Source organism: Bison bison, unplaced genomic scaffold (assembly GCF_000754665.1).
Source record: "Bison bison bison isolate TAMUID 2011002044 unplaced genomic scaffold, Bison_UMD1.0 scf7180017864467, whole genome shotgun sequence".
In the NCBI taxonomy this organism is placed as follows: domain Eukaryota; kingdom Metazoa; phylum Chordata; class Mammalia; order Artiodactyla; family Bovidae; genus Bison; species Bison bison.
Window position 1 is genome coordinate 439092 of NW_011495028.1, and position 24518 is coordinate 463609.

The 24518-nt window shown below is 43.8% G+C and overlaps 2 protein-coding genes across 3 annotated transcripts in view; one reads left to right on the plus strand and one right to left on the minus strand.

Moving 5' to 3' along the window:
- Positions 1 to 958: 958 nt before the first annotated feature.
- ARV1 (ARV1 homolog (S. cerevisiae)) lies at positions 959 to 24292 on the minus strand. Of its 2 annotated transcripts, XM_010860525.1 has the most exons (6): positions 24033 to 24292; positions 15097 to 15216; positions 12414 to 12567; positions 5784 to 6008; positions 4353 to 4499; positions 959 to 1568 (listed from the first exon to the last, which is right to left on the minus strand). In XM_010860525.1, the coding sequence occupies exons 1-5, from the start codon at positions 24237 to 24239 to the stop codon at positions 4357 to 4359; spliced, it is 849 nt and encodes a 282-aa protein (XP_010858827.1). In that variant the 5' UTR covers positions 24240 to 24292; the 3' UTR covers positions 959 to 1568; positions 4353 to 4356. The 2 variants fall into 2 exon arrangements, with proteins under 2 accessions (XP_010858827.1, XP_010858828.1); XM_010860526.1 differs by lacking the exon at positions 15097 to 15216 and having other exon boundaries at positions 24033 to 24287.
- A 117-nt stretch (positions 24293 to 24409) lies between these two features.
- Positions 24410 to 24518, plus strand: part of TTC13 (tetratricopeptide repeat domain 13) — an 81353-nt gene continuing 81244 nt past the window's right edge. Inside the window, exon 1 of the mRNA XM_010860529.1 lies at positions 24410 to 24460. Within this exon, the coding sequence (XP_010858831.1) occupies positions 24410 to 24460 (51 nt within the window). The remainder of the gene's footprint in view (positions 24461 to 24518) is intronic.

Consider the following 24518-nt stretch of genomic DNA (forward strand, 5'->3'; position numbering starts at 1 on the left):
TCATACTTGTTTTTTAAATGATTTTTTTTCCTTTGGTTGTGTCTTTGAACCATGTTTTCTCCTCCTCTCCTTAAACTGACAGGCTCCATCTGGTGGTCAACAGTCCTCTCCATTCCATGAGTACTCCGTGATGTTATTCCAATGGGTTTTGTCCTGTTTTTTTTTTTTACTTTGCTGAGCTGTGTGTGCTAAGTCGCTTTAGTCGTGTCTGACTCTTTGTGACTCCATGGACTGTAGCCCGCTGTCAGGCTCCTCTGTCCATGGAATTCTCCAGGCACGAATACTGGAGTGGGTTGCCATACCCTCTTTAGATTTTCCCGACCCAGGGATCAAACGTGTCTCCTGCATTGGCAGGCAGGTTCTTTACCACTAGCACCACCTGGGAAGCCAGTTTTTTTACTTTGGATTCTTCAGCTTTCTGTATTGGTTTCATCATCCTTGGGATAAATTGCAACTCATGAGGCCCTTCATAATCCAAACCATACACGTCCTCCATGTATCATCTGTGGAACTCCCACGGCTCACACTCTACCCAGCTGGACCATTTGCTTTCACCCCAGCCTGTGCCCACTGGCACTCTGCCCTCCACGAGTGTGTGCATTGTCCTCTCTTCCAGGCTACTGGAAAGCTCTGTCCCTTCCCCTTCCCTTGGAAGACGTTTTTGACTTCTGTCTGGAACAGGTGTTCCCACCCTGCCCTTCCCAAAGAGCCTATGCTCACCGCTTGATAAAAAGACAGTCACCTATAGTTACCTACTCCTATTTCTAAATCCATCACTACTAGGTAAGTGTCAAGAGCCCAGGTGCCGTCTTCTATGGATACTGCTGCATCCATACTGTCTGACCCTAACAGACTAGGCGCTCAGTATCTGGGGAATGAATACGTGACCCTAACAGACTAGGCGCTCAGTACCTGGGGAATGAATACGTGAAAGAACAAAGAGGGAAGCAGGCAGACAGAAAAGGAGAGGCGGTGTTTGTTTATTTAGTAACAGCTCTACTGAGATATAATTCACTCGTTAGATGTACAATTCAGTTGTTTTTAGTTATTTATTTCTGAATCAGCTGACTTTAAGAGTAACTTAGTTACAGGGGAAGATTCTGAATTAAAAATTCACAAAAGCTCAGTTTACTGTGACTTTATTGAGAAAAAAGTATTTCTCTTGTAAGAATACAAAGTATTATTTTAACCATTAACATTTAAATTAAAAAGATATAAATATGTCAAAGCCATGAACAAAGATCTTTTCTTCTGTGTGACTCATGAATTCATGTTCCTTCAGTTCCAGCGCTTACCTGAACCGTCCATAATGTATAATCTTCACTCGTTGCATACATTAGTTCCCGCAGCAACATTCCTTGTGTTTGTGTGAGTGTTTCCGTGTGTGGTTTAGTTGTTTCGACATGGGTTAGCACTTCCCAATGCCATAACCGTCGCTTCCTTTTTTAGGAAGTATATCCAAAGCTTTGCTTCGTTTTACACAACAATAATGAGAAGACTGGTTTGTATTTTTACGTCTTCTATTTTACAGATGCAACCAATCATGCCACAGACAGTAAAAAACAAAACTGTGGATAATAAAAACACTATTTAGAGTGGCACATTCCGCAAAAAATCAAATCAACAAATACTTATTAGGGCAGGCTCTGTACTACAGGAGACATCGTTACCTCAGGCCTGGTCTGTCCAGGCACCAAACCAGGTTGAGGGAGGTAGACATAAATACACAGCATTTTAATGTAAAGTGTAAACAAGTATAAAACATGAGATAACCTAAAAAGGAAAATGGCTTTCAAACGGCTGCTAAAGACAGGGAACCTTCTCCTCACAGAAATTATACTGGATAGCTCAAAAGGCAGAAGCACAAAAAAAGTGGGGGCAAGGCCTCAGCACTGGGACAGTCTCAGGAGCTCTGGGAATGTGACTGGGCGGGGCCCTAGGAGCTCACTGGAAGGAGCAGGCGTGACAGACTCAAAGTTTTGGAAAGTCTTCATTCCTCAGAGAGGCAGAGGTGACTGAATCTGGTTAGTGGAGAGGAGTGTGATCTATCTGGCGATGAGGAAAGGGTAGTAGAGAAACCTGCCCGCAGAGGAGAAATGAGCACTAACACTCACAGAAAACTGAAAGCAGTTGCTCAGGAAGGGACCGAAACTCTGGCCAACAGTAAGAAGGGGTGGAGAATCCAGAGAGGCGCCAGAAGTGGTGCTCTGTGAAGATGGACTGAAGGTCGGTAAGGAGGTTGTTACAAACTTTGAAACAGGAGATGATGAGGGTTGAGCTGGGGGCTGAGTGACAAGATGAAAAGCTCACAGGGGACTTCCCTGGTGGCGCAGTGGATAAGAATCTGTCTACCAACACAGAGGACACAGGTTCGATCCCTAGTCCAGGAAGATTCCACTTGCTACGGGACAACTGAGCCCGTGTGCCACTACTTCTGAGCCCGACTGCTACAACTACTGAAGCCCATGCACCTAGATAGAGCCTGTGCTCTCAACAAGAGAAGCCGCTGCAGTGAGCGGCTCAAGCACTGCAACCATGAGAAGGTCCTCCTCATTAGAGAAATGCAATTAGAGAAAGCTGTATGCACTGCAGAAGACCCAGGGCAACCAAAAATAAATAAATATTAAAAAAAAAAAAAAAACTAAGAACAACAAGAAAGGCTATCAGGAAGATTCTGTTTTGGTGAGGGCTGGGGATACTGAGTTCAATTTTAGAGGTAATAGCGAGGCTGTCCTGGAATTATCTTGAAGGCAGTGGAAGGGCATGAGTGACCTGGCAGGGGGCGGGTACTGGAGGTATCGGGTCTGGAAAGATCTGGAAGCAACCTGCCCTAGATGGGTCAAGCCATGTTGCTGCCAAAGCCAAGTGTCTGCACGGCAGGAGAGAAAAGTGGAGGGCTGAGGCAAGACATGGGAGACAGACAGGGGTAGGGAAAAGGAAGGTCGGATGCCAGGAGGGGCGCAGGCGGCCTGTCTGGGAAGGCAGCAGCTTCTGGAGCAGAGCAGTGAGCAGGGCCCTGGCAGAGCTGGGGGCTTGCTGCTTTCTGTTATCAGAGCACTGACTCTGGAAACTGGGGAGAAAGTGTGCTTTACAAAGAGGAGAGGCAGTGGAGAAATAGGCTCAGAGCAGCCTGTCTAAAGTAAAGAGCTGCACACGTCTGCTGGCAGAGGGAAAGGAGTCACTGCGGAGGAGAGAGGGTGAAGAAGGAGCAGTGTCTCTGAGGACCCGGAGACGAAGCGGGTGAGCTGAGCGTGCGTGGAGGGCGGGAGGGCTGCTGAGGAGAGGCAGAGAAGGCTCAGAGCTGCGCCTGTGGGGTGAGGGGGGTGCCCGAGAGCTGCTTCAGCTTACCCTGCCTGCTCCCTCCCTTCCTCACCACCTGCCACTCCTTTATGTCTACCCGATCAGCCACCCCAACACAGACTGTGGGGGGCTGGCGGTGGTCCAGAGGCTGACAGTGACCAGAGGCAGGAGGATACCTTCAGGCTGTACTCAGCTCTGGAGAGGAAGACAAGCTGAGCATAGTGCCGGAACAGGAGGGACGGAAGGAAGAAAGAGGACAGATGACCAAGCAAGTGCTGAAGGGAAAAGGAAACTCGGGAAGTCTGTGGTAAGTTTCCATTCTCAGCAAAGTGAGAGCAGACACGAGGGTAAGTAAGGCGGGGAAGACTTCAGAACAACTGCTCCAAGGCCACTGTGTGTGTGGTGGGGGCGGGGGGAGGGAAAGGGGTCCATAGAGGTGACCTCAAGACAGAGGAGCACACCCAGCCGCGCTCTGTGCAGACGCAGGGGCGACCTGCCAAGCTTAGCAGAGAAAAGAGCTGATGGACTCACCCCAAGAGCTCTAACGAGGACGCTGATAGAAGGGCAGGGAACCGGCTGTTTCAAGGGACTAATGGAGGATGATGCAAGCTGCCTATAGGTTCCAGGCACAGTTAAGAGAGAGGCAAATGGGACAAAGGTAAAGGAAAGTAAGAGGTTTGGGGAGAGAGGTAAAAAAGGCAGCAGAAGGCAGGGGTGGTGGGAGGGAGGGAGCAGAATGGTTGGAAAGGGTGGGAGACAGCTGTCAGCGGGACAGACTTCAGCGTCTGACGTTTTGGTGGGAGTGAGCTGGAAGGGAGGTGTTAGAGAGCTGTGAGAACAGGGACCCGGAAACAAAAACATAGCTGCTGATGTCACTCAGGGTGACAACAGAATTAGAGTGCAGAACCCTAGCGTCCCCCAGGGAGACAGAGGTGACCTCGAGGTACCCAGGTGCTGGAGTGGGGAAGGGGGTTATGTGTTCTGCAATGACATCTGTCTAGTTTGAGAAGGACACCTGTCTGGCTGCAAGAACACTGAGAGATGCTCTGTACCTCTTCAAAAGTCTTGAGATTTATAGATGGCACAGTCACTTCCGACAGCCCATTCCATCCTCTGGAAGAAATAGACCATGGTGCTCTCCACCAGTAAGCCACTCAAGATGGCCAGGAAGGCGAGCTTGCGGTTGATGTTTAGGGTCACTGAGAAAGAAAAGGCAACTGATAAGTTCTTAAGAGTTTAAATGAAATTGGCATGTAAATTGTGTGGCAGTGTGAATGGAATGGTTTCGTAAAACTGTTTCTTAGAAAATCTCTATTTGTTCTTATTAATCTATATTGTTACCTTTCCATCTGCAAAGCTTTTGGGAGAACCAAAGCATCTGCTGATAACAAAAACACCAAGCTTCTCCTGCTCTCATCAAGACAGAGTCGCATGAATATTAAACAGGAAACTAAAAGCTAGATTTTAAGGTTATAAAGAGAATAGCAGGGAAAAAATGGATACTCTTGGTTTTATAGTTTACAAGATGCTAAGCATTATAAGAAATATCATATTAATATACTCATTTACAATAGCACTTCTCACAATGTATGGGATAAAAGATGACACGCAGGGCTGCTTTACCCTTCCTCAGTGTAGTAAGAATTCTCCTGAGTTGTGAGGCAGATACCTGGCATTCTAGCCTGGCTTGACAACTGCCTGGCCATGTAACTTTGGACAAGTCATTCATAAAGTAGAGGTAATAATAGTTGCCCTACTGACTCGGAGAAGGCAATGGCACCCCACTCCAGTACTCTTGCCTGGAGAATCCCATGGATGGAGGAGCCTGGTAGGCTGCAGTCCATGGGGTCGCTAGGAGTCGGACATGACTTCACTTTCACTTTCACTTCACTTTCATGCATTGGAGAAGGAAATGGCAACCCACTCCAGTGTTCTTGCCTGGAGAATCCCAGGGACGGGGGAGCCTGGTGCGCTGCCATCTATGGGGTCGCACAGAGTCAGACACGACTGAAGCGACTTAGCAGCAGCAGCACTGACTCCACGGGACTTGCATCTACCTGCCAATGCACGAGACACAGGTGCGATCCCTTGATCAAGCAGATCCCTGGAGAAGGAGATGGCAACCCACTCCAGTATTCTTGCCTGGGAAATCCCAAGGACAGAGGAGCCTGGTGGGCTACAGTCCATGGGGTTGCAAGAGCTGGATATGACTGAGTGACTGAACAACAACAATAGCTGACCCCACAGGATGGATGCAATGCATAAGGGAGCATTCTGAAAACTAAAAAGTACCATGTGATTAAACTGAACTAATTCTGAATATGTGCCATGGATAAGGTACTATGAAAATGTTAGGCATTGTTATTATTCTACAAAGAGTTCCAGTGTTTAATAGGTTATATAAAAACTGTACTCTAGAAACAAGGCTTTATAGATTGTATATGGGTTGAAAGCTGAGAAAAAAAAGTAAGATGTAAACATACCTCTGATTGCCTGAAAGTTTGATGTAAGGACAAACACTTTAATGAGTCTGAGGCACAGGGGTGTGTAATCATGTTCCCAAATCACAGCTGGGATCAGCAAGAGTTTTCCGTAGCTAGATAACAATAATGCCTTCAGCAGCAAAGTGAAGTTGAGTTTTTCTTTCGCTCTTATGGGTCGTTCTAGCCACAGGAAAGCGAAAATGCCAATAAAATAGGCAGTCTGTTCTAAGGAAGAAATGGAAAATAAAGATACAAATGTCTCGATCCAAACCAGAGCCCCCTAAAAACAAATAAACCACAATTCCAAAATACAGCCTATCAGCTGATGACAAAAGAAATGTTTATCAAGATCAAATTTTATGGACTTCCCTGGCGGTACAGTGGATAAAAATCCACCTGCCAAGGCAGGGGACATGGCTTCGATCCCTTGTCTGAGAAGATCCCACCTACCATGGATCAGCTAAGCCTGTGTGTGATGACCACTGAGGCTGGGCACCTAGAGTTTGTGCCCCACAACATGACAAGCCACAGCAGTAGGAAGCCCACGTGCAGCAACAAAGGGCGGCCCTCGCTTGCCGCAGCTAGAGACAGCCCGACAAGTACAGCAACGGAGACCCAGTGCAACCAAATAATAACTACTACTATTAATAATAATGGCTTCCCCGGTGGCTTACTGGTAAAGAATCTGCCTATCAATGCAGCAGACATGGGTCTGATCCCTGGTCCAGGAAGATCCCACATGCCACGGAGCAACTAAGGCCAGGTGCCACAACTACTGAGCCCACATGCTGCAACTGCTGAAGCCCTTGTGCCCTAGAGCACATGCGCAGGAACAAGAGCAGCCACTGCAACGAGAAGCCCACACCGCAACCAGAGAGCAGACCCCGGTCACTGCAACTAGAGAAAAACCTGCGCAGCAGTGAAGGCCCAGCACAGCCAAAAATTAATTAATTAAATTTTAAAGAACCAGTCATTAAAAAAATTAATAATAAAAAAATAAAATTTTCTTTCTTTCTCGTTATTATTTTTTAAATAACCCCTGTCTTTTGTGTCAAATCCTGCTGGTATCAATTCCGACACATTTTGATAATTCTTTCATGAAGTATTTCGCTCTCTGGAGAAAAAGTAATTCTGGAAGAATTGTAATCATCAACTTTCCGAAGTTCCTTTTAGGAAATCAGGTTGTTTAAGCATTTTTACTCCTAGAGATCTCCACAGAGAAAACAGAGAGGAGAATGGAAGCTTTTAAATCTGGAAGATGGGACATAGCCTAGGAATTACATATGAAGATGTTTTTTGTTGTTGATTCACCTACTCTTTATGGAGTGCCTCTTAGCCATAAGACCTTGAATGGTCTGTTACCTAAATTAAAAACATTCCGTATTCATCTTAACAAACTTTTTGAGTGTTAATTCCATATCCTTCCAGAAAGCATGAAGAGACAGAGTCCAGACTAGAAGAAGCAATAGTTCCCCTGGTATCCCACAGTCAGAACAGAGTGCAATCTGTTCTGTTCCCAATTAGGAATTTAACAATATCTTTTAACTGCTTTATTTTATTAAGATTGTTATTAGTAAGATTGTTAGTGCTCTGACTACCCAGCTGCATACATTTTGATTGGTCTGTCCCTAATTCTATTTTCTCCTATGCTGTTGTTCAGTCGCTCAGTCATCTCCGATTCTTTGCAACTCCATGGACTGCAGCACACCAGGCTTCCCTGTCCTTCACCATCTTCCGGAACTTGCTCAAACTCATGTCCATTGAGTTGGTGATGCCATCTAACCATCTCATCCTCTGTTGTCCCCTTCTCCTCCTGCCTTCAGTCTTTCCCAGCATCAGGGTCTTTTCCAGAATCAACTCTTCACACCAGGTGTCCAAAGTATTGGAGCTTCAGCTTCAGCATCAGTCCCTCCAATGAATATTCAGGATTGATTTCCTTTAGGACTGACTGGTTTGATCTCCTTGCAGTCCAAGAGACTCTCAAAAGTTTTCTCCAACACTACAGTTCAAAAGTATCAAACTGGACAAAACATGGTCCACTGGAAAAGGAAATGGTGAGCCACTTCAGCATTCTTGCCTTGAGAACCCCATGAACATATTATGAAAAGGCAAAAAGATTTTCTCCTATAAGCTGTGTTATTTAGGTTTCTACAGGATCACGTTTTTTTTTTTTCTTCTGGAACACGTGTATTACATAGTAGGAGAAATAACTGTATTCCTTCTAAAATGTTCTATAACTGAATCTAGCCAAAATAAAGAGGTTCCAAATATAGGTGATTAGGAGCCGTAGTCCGTAATTAGGATTCATATGGGTCAATGCTATTATTGGGCTTTCCTGGTGGCTCAAACAGTAAAAAATCTGCCTGCAATGCAAGAGACTTGGGTCTTGATCCCTGAGTTGGGAAGATCCTCTGGAGAAGGGAATGGCAACCCACTCCAGCATTCCTGCCTGAAGAATTCCATGGACAGAGGAGCCTGTCAGGCTATACGGTCTCTGGGGGTGCAAAGAGTCAGACACGACTGACTGACTTTCATCCATACACACACATTCTATTATTGTCCTGAAGATAGATGTTTCCAGTCATTAAGTGAAATGTTTTTAGAGGTTTTACTGTTTGTTTTTTCATAGTAATATGTGATGGATATGTCAACAAGAATCGAAATAAGTGTGTTCAGTTCAGTTCAGTCACTCAGTCCTGTCCAACTCTTTGCAACCCCATGGACTGCAGCACGCAAGGCTATCCTGTCCATCACCAACTCCCGGAGTCCACCCAAACCCATGTCCATTGAGTTGGTGATGCCATCCAACCATTTCATCCTCAGTCGTCCCCTTCTCCTCCTGCCTTCAATCTTTCCCAGCATCAGGGTCTTTTCAAGTGAATCAGTTTTTTTGCATCAGGTGGCCAAAGTGTTGGAGTTTCAGCTTCAGCATCAGCATCAGTCCTTCCAATGAATATTCAGGACTGATTTCCTTTAGGATAGTCTGGTTGGATCTCCTTGCAGTCCAAGGGCCTCTCAAGGGTCTTCTCCAACACCACAGTTCAGAAAAATCAATTCTTCAGCACTCAGCTTTCTTTAGAGTCCAACTCTCACATCCATACATGACTACTGGAAAAACCAGAGTCTTGACGAGACGGACCTTTGTTGACAAAGTAATGTCTCTGCTTTTTAATACGCTGTCTGCTACTGCTAAGTCACTTCAGTCGTGCGACCCCATAGACAGCGGCCCACCAGGCTCCCCCGTCCCTGGGATTCTCCAGGCAAGAACACTGGAGTGGGTTGTCATTTCCTTCTCCAATGCATGAAAGTGAAAAGTGAAAGTGAAGTCGCTCAGTCGACACAGAAGTCTTCAAATTTTTAAACTGGCTGATGCTTTACAGACTCATTTATAAATTGATGATGGTTGCAGCGTGTCTCTTCAGTGTTTCTGCTTTTCTTGGGTTTGAGTTTTGCTACCCTTTATAGATCTAGCATTAGATCTTTCTCCCCCTTTAATGTTTTCTATTTTGCAAGCCAAAATTATTTCATTTCAAACACCTGTAAATCTTCTTGCAAGTCATTAATTTAAAAAAACATTAAATAATTAAGTGTCTAACAATTTATCTTGATGGTCTGCCATGGAGCAGCCCACTCTCTCTGTTTAGCCCTTTCTGCTCCATTTTCCATTTTCCACCCACATTCTTCCAGAAGTTGCCATTTATCAAAAATTATTACCTAGAAATCCGTCAGCCTATGTTTGATCCATACGTTTATATTTTGAAAGAATATAAATGATTTTGAAATTGAAAAATTGAAGCTGAAAAATTGATGCGTTTGAACTGTGGTTCTGGACAAGACTCTTGAGAGTCCCTTGGACAGCAAGGAGATCAAACCAGTCAGTCCTAAAGGAAATCAACCCTGAAATTTCATTGAAAGGACTGATGCTGAAGTTCCAATACTTTGGTCACTTGATGCAAAGAGCCAACTCATTGGAAAGACCCTGATGCTGGGAAAGATTGAAGGCAAAGGAGAGGATGACAACAGAGGATGAGATGGTTGGATGGCATCACCAACTCAATGGACATGAATTTGCACAAAATCCGGGAAATAGTTAAGGACAGGGAAGCCTGGTGTGCTGCAGTCCGTGGGGTCGCAAAGAGTTGGACTTGACTGAGTGACTGAACAACAGCAACAAAGCAGAACAATACCAGAGCTCAAACAAGGATGAGAGACATCTGAATTCCAATCAGCAGAAGCGGGGCATGCAGTAATAGGATAAAACTAAAGCGTCTGCCTGTAATGCGGGAGACTGGGTTTCAATCCCTGGGTTGAAAAGATCTGTAGAAGGAAATGGCAACCCACTCCAGTGGTCCTGCCTGGAGAGTCCCAGGGACGGAGGAGCCTGGTAGGCTACAGTCCATGGGGTCGCAAAGAGTAGGACACGACTGAGCGACTTCACTTCACTTCTGGGTCAATTAGGATCCATAATTAGGATTGCAACTTGGTGGGACCTTCCTGATTGTTTGCTTCCTGATTGTTTGCTCAGTTGGTAAAGAATCCACCTGCAATGTGGGAGACCTGGATTCCATCCCTGGGTTGGGAGATCCTCTGAAGAAGGGAAAGGCTACCCACTCCAATATTCTGGCCTGGAGAATTTCAAGGACTGTATGGGATCACAAAGAGCTGGACATGACTGAGAGACTTTCACTTTCAGGATCCATAAACGTAATTTAGGATGGTTAGCCCCCATGGAATTTGATATAGTCTTCAGGGGAAACACACCATCTCCCTTCAAAACGACTTAAGGGCTCGTCCACTGCAAGGATCTGTTCAAATAGGCAGATTATATATCCTGGGTTTTTAACTGATAATAATGAAAATAATCAAAATACACAACTTCCTCACAAGAACCATCTAATAACAATGGCGGGTGGTCTCCTGTCACTGGAGACACAGTCTTGCAGGAATCAAAAGAAAAGGGTTTCCTGCACTGGAGGGAACGGCAGACTGCATCACGCCTTTCTAGCTTAGAACTTGGGAGACTGAGGAAGCTGCCCCCGCCCTTGGGCTGCACACGGTCTTTCACAGGCAGGTATTAGAGAGCCCTAGCCCTTAGAGCTTTCACACATCAGATGGGTTCAGGAGGAGCAGCAGTGGAGAAAGAACTGCATCGGGGAAAACAAGAGACGGGGCACCGGGAGACCTTCCCCGGCTCTGCACTGACGCAAACCTGCTGGGGGAACCTCAGGGAGACCACTGGTCCTTCCTGTTTTTGTACTTTGACAACTGCAGATAGGGAAGGCAACCCAACCCACCTACCAAAGAGGATGGTTGTGAAAACTGAGTTGATGATACTGTAGAAACAGTTTTTAAGTTATAAAATGCTAGATTTGTGTAAGACATTCTTTATAAGCTGTTTTAGGGATCTGCAACCTAACTAGGTGATTAGATTAAGACACATATAAATGTAATAGGAGAAAAAATTTCTGTTCAAGTGTCAAAACAGCCACTATAGAGTACGTGCTACAGAAATTCCAAACTATTTGAAAACAAGCTTGGTTAGTTTGTTGTTTTGTTTTGCTTTTTAATTACAGACATAAAGCAGCTCATATATAGCAATTCTAAGAGGCTTTGCTTTAAAGCTTAAAATTATATTAGGTTATAGCTCTTGGTTTAGGTGATTTGTTCAAGGAAGTTTTTAATATTATGATGTACATTTGGGAATTCTCAGCAGATAGATGAATTTTAAAGCCACTGGGACTGGATGAGAGGGCCAAGGGAGTGAGGGCAGCCCGAGAACAAGGAACGAAGGACACAGAGTCCAGAAATACGACGCTGCAGTGGTGCGCAGGCGGCACTGTGGTGAAGAATCTGCTGATGCAAGAGGCCCCTGGAGGAGGGCACGGCAGCCCACTCCAGGATTCTTGCCTGGAGAATCCCATGGGCAGAGGAGCCTGGCGGGCTACAGTCCATAGGGTCACAAAGAGTCAGACATGATTGAAGCGACTTAGCATGCAGGTATGGAGACTTAATAGTACTAAAATAATATTTCAGTATAAGGAAAAAGGTTTTAGAAGTAGAAAGGCATAGAAACCAGTCAGTAATAACATAGTCACAGGAATGAATTCAACCCAATTCTGACCTAAGTCACAAATTTCAAATTCTGTAGAAAAGCAATTTCAGAACTCAAAGAATTCTGGGGAGTAGCCCTTTCCCTGCACATAGTATATGAGTAGGTAATTAGTATAGTAATTAGTAACTATTGTAATTAGTAATAATAGTAATTAGTACAATACACTGAATAACGTCTGGCAGTTATTAATCTGTTTTAATAAAGATGAGATTCAAGTAATCTTCAGATTAGATAATCATAACTTAAACTGAAGAATTGTACCTAAGATACTGTGTCTCAAAATACTTTATGAAACACGTGTATCTGATAAGCATAATTATTTCCATGACCTATGCGTGGTAACAAAAGTTAAAAAGCAGGTAATTTAGACAAACTCACCTAGCAGATTAGTGGCAGAGCTGAAATTTAGTCTCAAGTCCTCTAGCTAGCTCCTCTTACCAATGATTAAAACCATGCACCTTAATTTTAAAATCAAAATAGTCGGTCAAATAATAGTAGAAAGCATGGCTTCTTCCTACCTAGAGAAGCAATTGCAAACATTCTATAGAAATCCCACTCCTTAGCGTATCGGATAAAATCATCAGGATCAATGCTTCGGCTGGAATCTTGAAGTTGCCACCATCTCAGGTATGCTTCACAAAGCAGACAAAATACGCAGAGTTTTCCGTGCATCTGTCAAAAAGACATTGCCATTCAAGCAGGTAAAGAAACAACTACTTAATATTGACCAGCACAGACAGAGCTAACTTTTATCGGTTCTGAAGAATGTCCGATCTAGTAGCTTTTCAAATTCAGAAACTGCCCAGTTAAATGCAAATTGTATTCAGTATGTAACCACTAGGTTTTAATCAGCAATGTTCAGCAGAAGCATCACATGGAGAGATTTTTCAAAATACAAATGTCTAGGCCCCAGTCCTGATTCAGAATCTGCAGAAGGATACCCCAGGCAGCCTGAGTGTGAGGGTGAACGCTAATGTGCACCCCTCCTTAAGAATCACTGCTTTAAATAGCAGTTCACTTCATCCTTTGTTATATTCTCAACATTTGTCTGATACATAGAATCAAGCAAGAATTTATGTGACTCAGGATGGGTGGAAGCAGCAATAAACACATTTAATCTTAAGATTTCATGACACCTCATAAGAAACTATTAGTCTGAACATGAATTTTTAAAAAAATGCCTCTAGGTTGGATGAGTATAAACTAAAATAGTGAAAGACAGCAATTAAAGGTGGCAAATCAGTTGAAAGTTTTAGAGTCTGAAATTTTGGCAAAAACAGAAAATGCTAGGCAACAAAAACTGGCTTTTTTCTATACATTTCTCCTACTCGTTGAAATTTATCTGTGTAAAGTGGGGAAGAGAAAGTGTGTGTGCAAAGCTGATGTGGTCCAGGGATAAGCATGGGTGTGAGCTTCTAGGGCTGTCCCATGAGCACACTGCTTCTCCTGGCTGCACTTTGGCATCCACTAGGGAGATTCAGCAGAGAAGGCAATGGCGACCCACTCCAGTACTCTTGCCTGGAAAATCCCGTGGATGGAGGAGCCTGGAAGGCTGCAGTCCATGGGGTTGATAAGAGTCGGACACGACTGAGCGACTTCACTTTCACTTTTCACTTTCATGCATTGGAGAAGGAAATGGCAACCCACTCCAGTGTTCTTGCCTGGAGAATCCCAGGGACGGGGGAGCCTGGTGGGCTGCTGTCTCTAGGGTCGCACAGAGTCGGACACAACTAAAGTGACTTAGCAGAGCAGCAGGGAGATTCAAGGACTACTCATGCCTGGATCCCATTGCCAAAGATTCTGATTTAACTGGTTCTGGGTGAGGCCTCGGCTTGGAATAATTAACTGGTGCCCCCACCCACTCCCCCAGGTGTTTCTAATGTATAGGCAAGTCTGAGACTTCAATTATATTACAAAACAGCTTGGGTTATTTAACTTGGGGGAAGGAGGACAGGTGGAGAAGGCAATGGCACCCCACTCCAGTACTCTTGCCTGTAAAATCCCATGGACAGAGGAGCCTGGTGGGCTGCAGTCCATGGGGTCGATGAGGGTCGGACACGACTGAGCGACTTCACTTTCACTTTTCACTTTCATGCATTGGAGAAGGAAATGGCAACCCACTCCAGTGTTTTTGCCTGGAGAATCCCAGGGACGGCGAAGCCTGGTGGGCTGTCGTCTATGGGGTCATAGAGTCGGACACGACTGAAGTGACTTAGCAGCAGCAGCAAGGAGGACAGGGATAATAAATTGCACTGTTACTGTCCCTGTTAGCCCAAAATTAGGGTTGCCAGATTTGGCAAATAAAAATGCAGGACATCCAGTTAAATATGCACTTCAAATAAACAACAAATACTTTTTCATGTATGTATGTTCTGTGCAATATTTAGAACATATGCTAAAAAATTAGTTTATCTGACTTCCAAGTTTAATTAAGTGTCCTGTATTTTATCTGTCAATCCTAGCCAAACTATTAAGAGTATTCAAGTCAATTCATTAAATTGTACACTTGAAAAAAAAAAAAATTTCAACTGTATCTATTAGGACTTTTCTGATTTTTCATCTCATATATTCCCTCAACAGGCTTCTCTGGTGGCTCAGTGGTAAAGAATCCACCTGCAACGCAGGAGATGTGGGTTGGATGCCTGGGTCAGGAAGATGCCTGGAAAAGGAAATGGCAACCCACTCCAGTACTCTTGCCTGGGAAATGCCATGGGCAGAGGAGCCTGGTGGGCTACAGTCCGTGGGGTCACGAAGAGTCAGACACAACTTAGCAACTAAACCAATCAGCCATTCCCTTAATAGCAGAGTATACCGTGCAATGTTACATTTAAAAAATATTTTTCTTTTAGTGTTTGCTTAGTTTTAGGGATAATTCTCTCCCTACCAGGTTATATTTAATTTTATTCTGTTCAAAATTATTGACATCTGTTTCAAAAGGTAACCTACTAAAAAGGCAAGCCAGATGATGGTTTGTCAACTTCCTGCCAGTGACCGTATTCTTAAATACACACTAGACATTGCACACCTTTTTAAAAAGCAATGCCTGCTACTTCCAGAAATTTCCAGACATTGCCTATGAAAGACTCACTCTTGTTAGAATTTCTTTCTTTAAATAACGTTCTTTAATTCTGTTCAAAAGTATTATTATTTCAAAACGCAAAATCATCAAGCAAAATTAGAAAAAAAATTATCACAACTTACGTTTATTTTGGTATTGAAAAGAATATGCCTGTAGGCCTGCGCTTTGCATAAAATAGCATTAATCAAGATGATTACAGGATCATACTCGATGTATTTGTCTACAGGTTTCTGGCAGGATTTCTGAAATAATGCAAGACAATATTAGAAAAAATATATTCATACATTCTTAAATCTTAGAGGATTTCAAAACAGCAGATTCTATTTTGGATCTGTATAGCAATAATGGCACCCCACTCCAGTACTCTTGCCTGGAAAATCCCATGGACGGAGGAGCCTGGCAGGCTGCAGTCCATGGGGTCGCTAAGAGTTGGACATGACTGAGCGATTTCACTTTCATTTTTCACTTTTATGCATTGGAGAAGGAAATGGCAGCCCACTCCAGTGTTCTTGCCTGGAGAATCACAGGGATGGCAGAACCTGGTGGGCTGCAGTCTATGGGGGTCCTACAGAGTCGGAAACGACTGAAGCAACTTAGCAGCAAGGTTGTAACAGCATTTATTTAAAGATGGCTTCCCAGGTGGCACTAGTGGTAACAGAATCTGCCTACCAATACAGGAGACGTAAGAGACGCAGGTTCGATCCCTGGTTGGGGAAGATTCCCAAAGGAGAAGGAAATGGCGCCCCACTCCAGTATTCTTGCCTGGAAAATTTCACGGGTAGAGGAGCCTGGCAGGCTCCAGTCCATGGCGTCGCAAAGAGTCAGATACTACTTCGCAACCCAGCACGAGCATTTATTGAAACTTCCATTCAGATATAAAATGTTCATCTATACAAGCCTTGGTTTCAAATGAGTAAATATAATCTTCTAGGGTAAAAATATTAATCTTTTAACCTCATACTAAAAAGCTAAAAAAGATATTTGATTTAAAGACATTTCAGGCAGGAAAATATTTCAGAAAATGCTACTTTCAGTCTGTAGGAACTGTTATAAAATAAACAAGCTCAGAATGTACAGTAAGTTCATTGCCTGTTGCCTAGATGGCTCCAACTCTGTGGCTCTTGAAATATGATTTTGAGAAAGGGGTTCAGAAAAGTAACCCTACACCCAGAACTTCTGAGAGCTACAGGCGGGCAGGAATCCTAGGGTGGCACCTACCAAAAAGAGCCTTTTTCTTTTTCTCCATTGAGAAAATGGCAAGAAAATGGTCTTTCTCTGCTACAGTAGACCCTGGAGACCGCTGGCTGTATGTAAGGAACTGGGTTGTGCTGCCTGGTTCTGAGTTGCCCAAATTAAGGCCCTTGGGCCCTCAGTAATTCCTATTAAATGGCTTTTTTTTTTTTTTTTTCCTTTTGGGCAGGTAATTACAATGTTATGAAACCCCAATGCCATTAGAACATACAAAATGCAAGTACAGGAACAAGCTCATTAGAATTGCAATATCTGAATCAGTATTAGCTACAAAGTTGCAGGGCTATTAGTCCCTGCATAAACTAATGGCTACAGTTAAAAAACAAACAATTTCGAAACTCTGAGAGGATAAAGTAGAAATACAAGAAATGATGGATATGCAAACATACTAGGAAGACCTTTTGATTACATCCAAGTGCTAGAAGAAAAATGGAGTGCCTTGAAGAATAGTAACCCTGCATTCCCAATGTCATAAAGAGTTAGATTCAATTCCAAGTTTCTCCATTTCACTCACGTCATTACAAGAAGTGTGTGTCTGTCTAGTCATCAGGTGAACCAATGAAGGGAGATGTGCTATTACCCTGAATTGGCTGCTACTGCTGCTAAGTCACTTCAGTTGTGTCCGACTCTGTGTGACCCCATGGATGGCAGCCCACCAGGCTCCCCCATCCCTGGGATCCTCCAGACAAGAACACTGGAGTGGGTTGCCATTTCCTTCTCCAATGCATGAAAGTGAAAAGTGAAAGTGAAGTCGCTCAGTCATGTCTGATTCTTAGCGACCCCATGGACTGCAGCCTACCAGACTCCTCCGTCCATGGGATATTCCAGGCAACAGTACTGGAGTGGGGTGCCATTGCCTTCTCTGTACCCTGAATTTAAATCCACCTAAATGAGTGCTGAAGAATTGATGCTTTTGAACTGTAGTGTTGGAGAAGACTCTTGAGAGTCTTGAGACTCTTGAGAGTCCCTTGGACTGCAAGGAGATCCAACCAGTCCATCCTAAAGGAGATCAGCCCTGGGTGTTCTTTAGAAGGAATGATGCTAAAGCTGAAACTCCAGTACTTTGGCCACCTCATGCAAAGAGTTGACTCATTGGAAAAGACTGTGATGCTGGGAGGGATTGGGGGCAGGAGGAGAAGGGGACGACAGAGGATGAGATGGCTGGATGGTATCACTGACTCGATGGACATGAGTCTGAGTGAACTCTGGGAGATGGTGATGGACAGGGAAGCCTGGTGTGCTGCGATTCATGGGGTCGCAAAGAGTCGGACGTGACTGAGTGACTGAACTGAACTGAACTGAATTGATCTGAGGTGTAACAGGTTAGGTTTTTTAGCTGAGCAAAGAGAAAGCCAGTGTCTAAACAGAAGCCACAGAATCAGAAATTATATATACACAACACAGCAGTTTTCTGGATCTTCTCCCTGTGCTACTCACGTGGAGAATACTTCCTGTCTTTATATAAATAAGAATGGAAGGCCAGAGATGCTACTTCATTTTAAGATGAAGAAACCAGAGACTGGTCAGGGATCTTCTCTCTGTCCTTTAAAAATTCTTTGAAAGCCATCTCCTGACAGCATGAAAAGTCTAAGATGGGATTTGGACATATTTCAGAAGGAGGGAGGCAGAAGCCAGCAGCAGGAGACGGGGCAGCATAGCTATTCCTTTTGTAATCACCTACCTGACAGATGTGTCTGGAATGACTACTACACTCAGAGCAACAGCCTCTCTTTACTTGGCCATTGCTATGGACCAGGCATTTCCACAGTGCTGGATACCTACCCTGAGACATAAGCTCTAATCTCAAGGACCTTACAGTTTAGAAAGTGAAAGTGAAAGCCGCCCCGTCGACCAACTCTATGAGACTCCATGGACTACAGCCCACCAGGCTCCTCTGTCCATGGAATTCTCCAGGCAAGAACACTGAAGCGGGTCTCCATCTCCTTCTCTAGGGGATCTTCCTAACCTAGGGACTGAACCCAGGTCTCCCACACTGCAGGCAGATTCTTTACCCTTTGAGCTACCCAGGAAGCACTGCCCTGGTGGCTCAGACAGTTTAGAAGGGGAAGGGAAATAAACATGCTACTAAAAGTGCTACAATGGAATAAGCACAGGGTGACACAAACCGAACAGAAGAGGCGCTCCTGGTGTCACGTGACCTGCTATGTGCTGTGCTCAGCTTCCCTTCCTAGCGTGCTGCGGATTTTAGAAATACTGAGAGTTCATTAAAGTCTGCTGTTCCCTCCCTATCAGTTTAGGCTGAATTTTTCCCTTGTTCTGCCTCTATTATTTGCTTTTCATTTGAGTGCTTCCTTCACCTTGAATGTAATGAGTAAAACCACACACACACACACACACACACAAACACACACACACCACAAATATAGTAAAGCATCCTGTGGCGAGATAGCTAAATTGAGTAAATAAGGTTTCTTATTTCTGGAAGAAAAGCTATGACCAACCTAGACAGTATATTAAAAAGCAGAGACATTACTTTGCCCACGATTGTCCATCTAGTCAAAGGTATGGTTTTTCCAGTAGTCGTGTATGGATGTCAGAGTTGGACTATAAAGAAAGCTTGAGCACTGAAAAATTGATGCTTTTGAACTGTGGTGTTGGAGAAGACTCCAAGGAGATCCAACCAATCCATCCTAAAGGAAATCAGTCCTGAATATTCACTGGAAGGACTAATAATGAAACTGAAACTCTGGTCCTTTGGCCATCTGATGTGAAGAACTGACTCACTGGAAAAGACCCTGATGCTGGGAAAGATTGAAGGCAGGAGGAGAAGGGGACGACGGAGGATGAGATGGTTGGATGGCATCACCGACTCAATGGACATGAGTTTGGGTAAACTCTGGGAGTTGGTGAAGGACAGGGAAGCCTGGCGTGCTGCAGTCCATGCGGTTGCAAAGAGTTGGACACGACTGAGTGATTGAAATGAACTGAATGATTCTGGCAAAACTGCTCCATTCTATATAATTTACTATTAATAGTCAAGTATCCTGAAAGAGAAGTTTGTCTTCCAAGAAATCCCTACAGGACAGGGACCATGAACACCCAGTAAACTCAAATACTGCTTCCACCAGCTCAGTCTTAACATGGATATGACTTAGTTTCTGCTGCTATGTTCTCTAATTCTACAATGCATCACATCTCTTTCAGAATATGAATTGGTCATTTTTTTTTCATGAATATTCTTGCTGCTTCTTCCTTCCCATCATCTCCAGGACAATTCCCTTCCCCACTCATTCTCAAATCTCTTTAACTTCAACTCCACAATAAGCAAGCACATATCTGAAAAGTGAAACCCATGAAACTTTCCATTCCTGCGAGGGTAGTGCTGTCTTATTCATCTTTGCACCCAGCAACCAGGGATGAAAGCTGCCTCCTGTTGTCCCGAACAGAACTAAAACTTGGGACAATCTCAAAGGAGTCTTGTTTTGTTACCATAATGGATTTAACAAATATCTGAGCAGTTAAAATAGGTCAGGCTCTACAGGATATTAAAAGTACAATATCTTTAACATAACTATAATAAATTGTGAAATGCTGAAGTAGAGAGAGGGACTGAAAACAAGGGACATGCTTCCATTAGAAAAAAATGAGAGAAATAGAGATAGGCAAGCTGGAAGGAATGGCAAGAGAAAAGCAAGAAGAGCAAAGGGATGGGAGATTAGAATAAAAAATACTGTGAGGAGATCAAGTTGAGTATACTGCTGACTCCAAATACAGCAGAGAAGAGACCAAAGTACATATAAGTCACTGACTGCAACCACCTAGAAACTTGATATTTTTCCCACAACAAATAGCATTATGTCAGACTTCTCTGGCAGCAGAGTGGATGAGAATCTGCCTGTCAATGCAGGGGACACAGGTTCAATCCCTGGTCTGGGAAGATTCCACATGCTTCAGGGCAACTGAGCCTGCACACCCGAACTACTGAAGCCCAATCGCCCAAGAGCCTGTGCTCCACAAGAAGAGAAGCTGCCGCTATGAGAAGTCCGCTCACTGTAATGAATTGCCCCCATTCACCGCAAATAAGCCCTCATGCAGCAATGAAGATCAAGCACAGCCACAAGTAAGTAAAGAATAATTTTTTTAAAAATCTGTAGCTTCATCATATATAAAAAACAACATGATATCTAAAACTCTTTTACTTTTAATCACAGGACTTTTGGACAGCCTTTAAAAAATTAATTATTTTATGGTTTAAATTTCAGAGTCTGGCACCAAATGAATGATTTTTCTGAGTAATGGAATTATGCATATTACTAAGCATTAGTATAATATAAACAAGGTTAGTACAAACTCCATCTCATTATGGAATGATTGTGTACAATAATTCAAAATGTATAGTACCACCATTCAATATTCCAAATATTACTCTAAGATCTGTCTCCTGGGTGAGAAGGTGTAATGCTGGGAGTCTGGGGGTGGAGGGAAGTGGGTGATAGTATAGCTGTTGACCTAAATAGCTATCCAGTAATTATCTTTACATAAATAAAGGTATAGAGAAACCAGCGTCTGATGGTTTGAGAGGGATTTTGTTGTTGTTAGCCTAATGCCAGTAATTTTTTAAAATATAAATTATTTTATACTAATAATGATTGCTAACTAAAATGCATAGGCATTTACTAGCTTTTCTTTGGACAAACAATATTCATAGTTATGTGACTGTCATCTTTCAGATGGGCTATTTAATTGGACTAGCCCAAAGTCATTAAGTTCAGACCACATATAACTTACTTTTCTCTCCCTCAGACCTGACTAAGGATATGACCTCAGGATGGCTAAGGATATGATCATCTAAAAAGCTAGAAATGGTTCATTCATTCAACAAATACTTATTTAATAACCATGTATCAGACACTGTCCTGGGTGATCCAACCACATTAATGAATAAAATATACACAATCTCTGCCCTTATGTAGCTTACATTCCAGTGGAAGAAGACAGACAATAATAAGGTCAATTACAGACAATATTAGAAGACAATAGGTACTATGGAGAAAGATAAAGCAGGGAAAGGTGATAAAAGTTTACCAGACTTGAAAGGGAGATCATCATTTTTAGTAGGGTGGTTAGAGTAAGCCTCTGTGATAAGATATTTGAGAAAAGTCCTTGAGGAGGTGAGGGAATTAGCCATGCAGCACATGAGAGAAGAGTGCTCCAGGCAGAGTGCAAAGTCTGGGCAAGGAACTCTCCTGGTTTATGAAATATGAGGCAGCCAATGGGAGTGCAGGACAAAAAGGGGGCCTTAAACCAGTGCAAGGATTCTGGCCTTAACTCTGAGTGAGATGAAAGTCACTGGACGGTTTGATCAAAGGAATAACAGGATCTAACTCAATTTTAAAAGGATCAGTCTGGCTGCCATGTCATGAGGTGCAAAGAGACATAGGGAGGCCACCTGGGAATTGTGACAATAACCCAGATGAGACACAGTGGCATGTGGACCACATTTGTAGCTGTAGAGGTGATGAGAAGTAGATGATTCTGAACGTAATTTGAAGATAGAGTTAACAGGACTGCTGAGCAACTGAATAAGGAACGTGAAAGAGAAGAATCATGGGTGACTATAAGATTTTTTGGCCTTAGGAATGAAAATGATAGAATTGCCATTAACTGAAAGTTTGAGACGATTGCTGCTGCTGCTGCTGCTAAGTCGCGTCAGTCATGTCTGACTCTGTGTGACCCCATAGACGGCAGCCCACCAGGCTCCCCCGTCCCTGGGATTCTCCAGGCAAGAACACTGGAGTGGGTTGCCATTTCCTTCTCCAATGCATGAAAGTGAAAACTGAAAGTGAAGTCACTCAGTTGAGTCCAACTCTTCGAGACCCCATGGACTGTAGCCTACCAGGCTCCTCCATCCATGGGATTTCCCAGGCAAGAGTACTGGAGTGGGGTGCCATTGCCTTCTCCTTGATTAGTTATGTCCAAATGGAGAAGTCAAGTAAGTAGCTGGACATTTGAGTCTGGAGTTCAAGGGAGTTAAGGCTGAAGGTATAAATTTGGGAATTTTCTACATTTAGATGGTATCTAAAGCCATGAGCAAGAATGAATTCTTCAAAGGAGAGTATATAGACAGAAACAAGAACCAAGCATCAAGGTACTCCACTGTTAAGAGATAGGAAGGGAGGTGAGGCAGAATCAGAAAGGAGATTGAGAGAAAAAAGCCAGCAAGATTAAGAAGAAATCTAGAGAGTATGGTGTCCTGGCAAGTGATCATAGCATTTATGGGGAGGAGGAAGCAAGGGGGGCACATGCTGCTGACAGTTAACTGGGAATGACTAGCAAAGTGGAAGTCAATGATGCTCTTAACAAGGTCAGTTTCTAGTGGAGGGCAGGGGTGAGCCTGGAGTGGAGAAGAAAGCCTATCTCAAGTAGATTCAAGAGAAAGTAGGAGAGGAAATAAAGAGAACAAGTGAAAACATCTTTTAAAGAATTTTTGCTGTCAAACGGAGAAGAAAGAACAGGAGCTAAAGAAGGAAGTGGGGTCAAGATTTTTTTTCTTTTTTTTTTTTATGGAAGAAATGATAGTACTTATGTTAATGAAATGATCAGCAGAGAGCAGAAGAGTACTGTTATAGGGGTGTCCTGAAGTAAATGGAAGAGGGTGGTGCCTGAGTGGAGGCATTGGCCTTGGACATGTTTATGAATAGTTCATTCTTAGTAACAGAAGGGAAGATTGAGCAGATGCATTTTGAACACTAGTACTGGGTTTATGTGTTGCATAGTTTGTGGAAGTTCTCTTAGCGAAGCAGGAGAGGATATATGTGAAACTTGAGGAGAGACAGGGTATTGTTCAAAGGAGTGGGAACATGAATGGACTAGTGAAGTGTTCCATGATGGACAGATGGTATCAAGGCATACCTGAGGTTAGTGGTCATGAATTTAAGGTGTTTTCTCCCCAGCAAAGCTCAGTAGCAAGGGAGTAGGGTCAGATCAGGGAATACGTTTCAATTTTGCCAAATGAGACAAACAATTTCAAAGAAGAACAGGAAATTGAGAGTGCAGGCACAAGAATGATTATTAATATGATGGCTGACAAGAAACAGGTGCACCTTCACCCTGTTGACTCCCTTGCATATTACTCTTGCCATGTTTTTGAAATAAGAATTATTAAAAAGTCATCAGGAGATCAGAAAGGGGACAAAAATGTATTGACTGCCTATATTGTGAGAGATTCTTCGCTAATGTCCCCCAAAGAACCTCCAATTTTGTGTTTTTTTAAAACATAAAGTTATTCTCTGTAAACAGACTATGGAACACCTCGAAAACGGTTATTTTTACTTCCTCGTTTTTGGTTTTAATATCATCAACGTCCAGCATAGTGCTTCGTACATAATAGTGTATGTTCATGAAACCTGAAAAAATAATCTAGGAGAATTTACTGTAGGTTATGAAGTGTTCAGACGGTAACATTTGTCTAATCAAAGGGAGAATAAGAATGAAATAGTTTTGACGGGAGCCCAAATGCCAGCCTAATCAGATCTTTAAATTTCTCTGCACAACGCATGCATCCATCTCCGTCCGAGGATTTGTTCGCCCGGGTCAGCAAACACGAGCCGTATGGGAAAAGTGCTGTAGGCAGCACTTCCCTACCGCTACAGGTATTCATGCAAAGGTTCGACTGAGCCGGAACGGAAATGTCAAGCCTCGAACTGGAGTCTGTATTAGAGCACTCTGAAACTCGTTGATTTTTGATCACCCTAAAAAGCTGGCAAAGATTCCACGGTCTCTCACGGTCCCCAAATCTCGCTGCGCCATTTTTTCCCCCAAGGACACCCCACACCTGACAACTCACACAGATTGTTATCTTCAACACGCCGTGGTTATAGTCTCGGTACAATTCCTTGGCCTCTTGGTTGCATTCGATGCACCTGTACTGGCAGGAAGCCGAGGCATCAGTATTCGAAGTCACTGTCACCTCATCCGTCTTCCCCTTTCCCGCTGTAACCCCTTCGGTGTTCCCTTTGCCAGGCCGAAGCCCATTCTGCCCACCAGTGCCCATTTCCACGCAACTGCCAGCCAGAACTTCCGATTCAGTGGCGGGGGAAGACGTCAGACGGCAGACCGGAAGTCTTGCGCCCGGCGGTGCTTGCTGGGACTCGCAGTCCCAGCACCGAAGCGGGGCGCTCCGGCTAGGCTGAGCTGGGACTACAACTCCCAGCAGGCAGTGCTATGACCACCCCTTCTTCGGCCCCCTTGCCACAGCCCACCTGCCCGCCGCGGGTTAAGACTGGGAGGGCGCAGCGTGCTGCGAGGGCCGCCGCACATGCGCCTTGAGGGA

Excerpts from the sequence above, each read along its gene's own strand:
- ARV1 (XM_010860525.1), bottom strand. The coding sequence starts at position 24,239 with ATGGGCACTGGTGGGCAGAATGGGCTTCGGCCTGGCAAAGGGAACACC. Across the intron at positions 6,009-12,413 it reads GTTTGCAATTGCTTCTCTAG|AACAGACTGCCTATTTTATT; the intron begins GTAGGAAGAAGC and ends TTTCTTCCTTAG. Across the intron at positions 4,500-5,783 it reads AAACTTTCAGGCAATCAGAG|TGACCCTAAACATCAACCGC; the intron begins GTATGTTTACAT and ends TTTCTTTCTCAG.